A 7,328-nucleotide genomic window follows, 5' to 3' on the forward strand; every position below is an offset into this window, starting at 1 on the left:
CAAGAAATTTTGGGGTGAGCCTCTCGGGCTTCCAGCCGCTCTGCCTTGCTAGCGCCTCATAATGCTGCCTCTCCGCTTTAGATGCCTCCAGCTCCGCTTTTGGGCGGCGACACTCCTCTGGCTCTGCCCAGGGTCCTTCTACGTCCAGAATCTCCTCCCATGTCCATTCCTCCTTGAACCACTGCTGCTGTCGCTGCTGCCCGTTAACCCGCTGCTTGATCCGGGTTTGGTGGGTGGTTCTGTTACGGCTTTCTTCCTGGGATGAAGGAGAGGACCAAAATGCAGCGCAGTTAGTGTTCAACATGTTTAATTAAACAATAAACGATGGACATTAACAAACATTACAAAACAACAAACGTGAAAGGCGAGACAGTCCTATCTGGTGCAGAACATAAACACAGAGACAGGAAACAACCACCCACAATCCCCAACACAAAACAAGCCACCTATATATGATTCTCAATCAGGGACAACGATTGACAGCTGTCTCTGATTGAGAACCATATCAGGCTGAACATAGAAACAGACGAACTAGACACACAACATAGAATACCCACCCCAACTCACGCCCTGACCATACTAAACACATACAAAACAACAGAAAACAGGTCAGGAACGTGACAAAAAGTCTTAACATAACAAGAATAACAATACAATGAACCATATGTTGTTGTTTTTTACAAGAAGCTGCACTGTAAAGGAACATGAATATATTGGTCTTGTCATGATTTTACTGTTTTTGCTGGTAGAGTAGACAGCAGACCACTCTCTACCAGATCAGATACTCATCATAAGAGTGGCTGAGAGTGAGTGAGAGGAAGTGTGAACAGAGAGACAAATTATTGCTCAACTCCATGTATGCTGTAGTAGGCTAGAGTGGGTGGGTGTATGTAGTGTAGTGGGGAGGTGATCATACTCAGTGCATGGACACTCTATAAGATGCTCATTTGCATTTGCCTCGCTCTATCTGACCGATTGAAACTTAACACCAGAGGTAACCGTTCTCTCTCTGTCAAGATTTATTTTGGTTAAGACAAGTTTTGCTTTCTGTGACTGCTCTTTGGGGAGGTGGTCGTTTCTGTGAAGGATTTCCACATTTCTCATATCTGGAAGTTTTCTTCCACTACTGTGTGTCTTGTCTTTTCTGCTGACAAGACGTCCTGAGGAGTCATACTGTACAACCCACACTAGTGCTTGGTCTTGCTCTGGGAAAGAATCTCTCTGTGTCTCTCGTTGTGTGCCGGGACCCCAGGTGCTTGGACCTCGCTCAGGTACTACTTGACTTCCTCTTGGAGGATCCTTTTTCAGTTCCTTATATTCTCTGATCGGAGACATCATGGCTGAGGGTGGTGTCCCGTACCCCTCCGTGTTCATGGTGGATAGCCATGCAACCTACCCACCGCTGCCCCCCAAGCCGAGACCTCCTGGTCGGGGTGGTGTGGCCCAAAGCCTGCTGTTCTTGCTGGTTGGTCTGGCTTTGTGTGGCTTGGCCATAGAGGCCTGCTTCATCTACCACCTCTACTCTAAACAGGGATCTGTGAGTATTGTCACCATGATGTGGCTGTCTACCCATCTCCATCTCTATTCCGTCTCCCTCAACACCTGAGTCTCTCTTCACACATCTCTCTCTCTCACACTACACACATCTAGTAACAACTATGTATTCTTTACTGTGTTCTTTCATCTCTGACTGTTTTATTTCCCCCAGTCTCTGTCTTGCTCTCAACCCCACAACGTGTACACTATTCTCAGAAACAGCTTTCTTTCATTCCAAAATGAAAGTCAATACATTTTCAGTGTCATTAGTTGATGTGTTCTTTCTCTCTCAAAAAAATAATCTACAACCCATTTGTATCATCATATGGGAAATAATTACTGGATTTGATTTACTTTCGTAGTCGCAGTCGACAAGACTGAGATTATGCAGAATGCACAGTTACATTAAGACAATACTTTAAAAACCCAAGATACTACATTAAATTAATAAATCATTATTTAAAAAGTCACATTTTGTTATCCAATCTCAATGTATTTTGTACAATGTAGTAATTTACTGTTGGCTTTTTGCATTTGTTCCTTTACTCCATTTTATTATGGCATTATCCTGGTTGAGAATAGAGTAATGTGTGGTGATATGTCACTTGGAATATTGGAACCTTGCTACAATTGGTTGTTTTGTTAGACTGTAATTGTGAAAGTCTATAGGGAACAGAAACAAATATTAACTCCCGAGGTACCAGGGCATTATTCACCACCATGTAGGTTTTTTGTCGGGTTAATTTTGCTTTACGTACAAACAGGTCTCATGACAACATAGTCAAGTTCTGTCATGGTCAGCAGTTTCTGTCCTAAGTTTGAGTTGGGATTCCCCATGATATACGCATTAAACAGTTTTATTCATTCTTGTACATTTGGCAACAGTTGAGATGGAGAAGTTTATCAGAATTGGCATCATTTCGGAGAATATGAATGTTCCGTGACGTACCTTGCTGGAGCAGGGGCCAGCATTCCGTGTTCCACAGAATTGGTTCGTTGGTCAGGTGTTTGTGGTTATGTTGAGCTTCATGTGACATCATTTCCCCTGACCCAATCTGGTGGCAAGGGTGCGATGGTTTATTGGAAGAGGACAGAGCTAACCTAGTCTTGCTGCATGCACATGTACTGACAGGGGAAGACAGGGGGTGGGGTGATCTGGGATGGGATGGGGGATCTACTTTGCTTAATGTAAAGGTCACATTGCTGAAGGCCCAAAGAACCATTTAAATAGGAACAAATTAACATTCTCACACATGCCTGTACTGTATTACCACACACCTCTCTGTTCACTATGATGAAATCTCTATTCTCAACTGCAGGTGGAGTCAGGGTCAGCTGGTATGAGTATCCAAGGTATGTCTGAGACTATATCTTCTTCTCTTGTTCAAACACTGTGACAAAATGACAAGGGACTCATCTTTGGTAGAAGAAGACACTGTATATATTGCACCCCGACTGAGTATTTTGTACACATTTGATAAATGCATTTCTGAATCATTCAATTTCTAAAATGCACATCACATCAACATAAACCTTGATCCCAAAACAGACCAAGAGGACATTCCGAAGGATGTTCCCCCAACTTCAAGACCAAACCCTATTGTGTTGCCTTCAAAACCTGTTGCACATCTGACAGGTAAGAGCATTACCACCAGGCCATTGCAACTACACACAACCCTTTATATTAATATTTGGTCATGACAGAAGAGGGTGAAATAGAAGTATGTAGTAGTTTATCAGATAGTATGGTGTTTGAAATAGGACATGACGATAAATTAAAATGAGCTCTTACGACAGAAAACTTTTCCCACATATTGTCCTGTATTTGTTCTCCAGCTGGACCTCAAGCACCCCATGGAGATGGAGTCATGGTATGGAACATGCAGGCAGAACCGCTCCTCCATGAAATGGAGTACAAAGATGGCAAGCTTGTCATCCAGAAGCAAGGCTACTACTACGTCTACTCTAAGATCTTCTTCAGTGAGGTCAATGTTGCGTTCACACACTCGGTCTGCAGAACTACCCCACGGTATCTTGGGGAGGACATTGAACTCCTTAAGTCCAGGAGATATTACCCCAAGTTTGGGAAAATGATGTCCACATCAAACAGCTACCTGGGAGGGGTATTCCACTTCTTTGAAGATGACTCCATCTTTGTCAAAGTGAAAAATGTCACTCAAGTTCGGATACAATATTCCACAGAGAACGTGTTTGGTATCTATATGATATAATAAGCCTGGGGTTGATGATGAAGATACTTATTTTTAGATTGCTAGCTGATTATCATTTGTTTAAGGCATAATAATACTGTAGGCCAATTTACATGTAATGTTGCTACGCAGGGCCTTCCCCCTTCCCGGCACACCATCATTTTCTTTAAACAAATCCTTGCATCTAGATGCAATTCGATGCGTGGAAAATTGACTGTTGAAGAAAAAGCCCCTTTATAATAAAGCCATAATAACGTTTGCCATGTGGCATACACTAGGCTACAGTTGAGCAGAGGCATTTTTAGGATTTCCGCACATGGGGATTTTTTTTTAGCAGGGTCATAAAAGAATCCGCTTTAAAAAAAATGCATTTAACGCAGTTCTACGTCATTTACATGACCTAAAGACATTAGTTGAATCTTTTTATTACCACACAACTGACGGAAATGATTGGCTACTCTGACACTGACAAACTGAGATCAATCTGGTCTTGAATTCAAACAAACAATAGCCCAGGCCAATGAAGCGACACACGGATTGTACAATATTCGGAGGCAATATATATACAGTATATACTGTATATCATAGGTTACAGTAGGTTACTAAATAAAATGTCGAGTGGCACACTGATTCACCTAATGATGGAGATGAGGCCATAGGCTTCTCACGGTGAGGGCTGATGTTAGCTAAAAATTGGGAGTTGTTAAGATTTTTTTTTTATTGGTTCTATAGACAGATTAGTCTTCTCTTTTCACCAGTAGGCATTTGCTTTCCAAACTATTTCCCACAATTTTATTTTGAAATCTGCAAACTGACAGCTGCTTCCCAACCATAGAAGTACAATCCATAGATGGCAGTTCCCATTCAAGTCAGAACTGGTATCCACTGCTGGTGTACCACTTCAATGGAGTATATATCTATGGCCAAAAAGCAACAAGCTGTAGCCTATTTGGAGCATGACCTTCCTGACTGGCATACCAGTAACTGCCAAAATAAAGGAAACACATGAGTTAACAAGGGATACAAGGTATACAGTATGTTATGGTGTGGGGTGCATTTTCCTGGCATGGTTTAGAGCCACATGTATAATCTATGCCAAGGAGCTTTGAAGCTGTTCTGGCAGTTCATGGTGGCGCAGCACCCTTTTAAGACACTTTTTGTTGGTGTTTCCTTAATTTTGGAAGATATCTGTATGTGCTTGTGATAAAACTTAATTCACAGCTATTTTTTTTACAAATGATTTATCCTCTGCAGGTAAATTATGCTTTCTGGTGTATTCTGAACATTGAGAGCGGGCGCCTGTGGTTGGATAAAAAAATATATATATATATAAAATAAAAAGTATTATTATTTTTTGCCTCTTGGGCCCAGTCCTTGACTCACACAATTGACCAGTCCTATTTATTTATTATGCAGTTATTATTTATATATTTTTTATTAATCAATTACCCAATCAAGACAGGGGACCCCCTACCTCCTCTCCTCCCCCCCTTCTGATGATTAGCAGAGCGTCAGCAGGCAGCAGCTAGACTCATTGAGAGCAGAGTCCTGAGTCTTCCTGTGATTGGCGGTTGTAGTGAAAAAGTATAAAATATATGCTACATATATAATATATACGACATATAATATATATATATATATATATATCTATATATAACATATAATATATACAGTATATATTTCCTTGAAAGTTAAACATTTATTTAAAAACTAAAAAAATGAATTGCTGCCTCTTGGGCCCCCAATGGGCCTGGACGCAGGTGTTACAGCCTCGGTAAACCCCTGCATTAAACCGGCCCTGTTGCTAAGGTAAATCATCAAATCAAATAATAATATATTGATTGATTTTGCTCTTGTAGAATAAAACCATTTTTTTATCAGTGTTGGTGGTGAAAGTGCAGAATATTCTGGAGTTAACATTATTAGGGATGTTTGTATTCACTCCGTGTTGCTTCTCTTTTGTAAGTAGTGTTGTTATTGATGGGGGTTTAGGTCAGGAGGTAACACATTATGTTGATAGTCCGCTCTCAAGAACAAGAACAAAAGAAGTGTATGAACATTCAATGCATATTTACAGACATCAGCTCTTTATACTCTTACTTGTTTGTTATATTCACCTGATTAAAAAAAATATATCCATAATAGTATAAGGAAAAACATAATATAGATATAGAGAAAAATATTTAGATATTTAGATAATTCCAAATGGAGACAAGTAGATATATTCTACATTATTGAAACGATTTAAGAATACCTGATATTCAGGTAAATTGCATGTAAACCACTGCATAGTGTTCATGATAAGGTCAAATGTTGGACTATCAATTTCCCTCTTTGTATAACCTCCATAAAATGACCAAGTAATTAACTAATTTCAATACCCTTGACATGTTGTATTTCACCTTTTGGTGTTTTATATTTATTTAACATTTTATACAAATGTAAAGTAGTCATTGTCTTCCATATTCTGATAAACACGACTTATCAACTTCCATATATAGTGAGAAATAAAAAAGAATATATGTTTTTTCTTCTTCTTGGACGCCAACGTTATGCAAGCAGTAGGCTATAGCTGTAACACATACTGTGTATTTTGTATATTCTATCCTGCAAATATTCAAATAAATAAATGTTGATTTTTTAAAATCTTTCTTACGATTCTGTGTGAGCATTTTTTGTTACTTGAATTGATCCACAAAAGTATATGCACGCAGGAATGTAATCACAAACAGACATACAGAGTCATCATGTAACATAAGGGCTTCTGTGCTGGAATTGAGTCTAGAGTGTGGCTTCAGTAGCAGCGGATGCTGCACCCACTCAGTTGCATTGTAGACAGTCAGCCTGCGACCACACGAGGTGAAAACCACTTCTCATTTCACCGTCCCCCATCCCCACCAACCCCCTGCGTTACAGTGAAGCATATAATCCCCCCGTATACAGTGTCTTTGCATTTCTGCTCCATTTTACTGACATATAGGAACAAGACCTCAGAGGTCTCAAATCAACGGTAATAGATACGAGTAAGGTATGCGACCTGAGTATATGACAGTATGTGACCTGTGTTCACATAGAGATTATTGTCTTGTTTCCCTGACCTGATTAACTTGTTTACTGGTGACAGAGGTGATAAGACTGCACTGTGCAGGTTTTAGAGCAATGCTAACCACATTTGATCACAACTTTGATATTACTTCCCTACCAAAAGTATCTGACCTCATTGATTGAAAACACATAACAAAATACATTTCCAATGTCTTTCCTAACCGGCTCTGCATTTTGTATTGGATGTGTGTATTCTGTTTCCGTTCTGCAGGGCTCATTTGTAAAAGAGACCTGGACCTCAATATGAATCCCTGTTAAAATAAAGGTTAAATGAAAAATGTATACCATGCAATCACATGCATTCACACTCACATTATACAAATACTGTACCTACAGTACCAGTCAAAAGTTTGGACACACCTACTCATTCAAGGGTTTTTCTTTATTTCTTATTATTTTCTACATTGTAGAATAATAGTGAACACATCAACACTATGAAAAAACACATATGGAATCATTTAGTGTTAAACAAATCAA

The 7,328-nt window shown here is 39.7% G+C and overlaps 1 protein-coding gene across 1 annotated transcript; it reads left to right on the forward strand.

Moving 5' to 3' along the window:
* The first annotated feature begins 461 nt into the window (after positions 1 to 461).
* Positions 462 to 6,397, forward strand: LOC129833533 (tumor necrosis factor ligand superfamily member 14-like). Its single transcript, XM_055898201.1, has 4 exons — positions 462 to 1,537; positions 2,856 to 2,889; positions 3,086 to 3,172; positions 3,373 to 6,397. Exons 1-4 carry the CDS (start codon positions 1,337 to 1,339, stop codon positions 3,765 to 3,767), a joined length of 717 nt encoding a protein of 238 aa, XP_055754176.1. The 5' UTR covers positions 462 to 1,336; the 3' UTR covers positions 3,768 to 6,397.
* Positions 6,398 to 7,328: the final 931 nt, after the last annotated feature.

This window comes from Salvelinus fontinalis, chromosome 34 (genome assembly GCF_029448725.1).
Source record: "Salvelinus fontinalis isolate EN_2023a chromosome 34, ASM2944872v1, whole genome shotgun sequence".
Lineage (NCBI taxonomy): Eukaryota > Metazoa > Chordata > Actinopteri > Salmoniformes > Salmonidae > Salvelinus > Salvelinus fontinalis.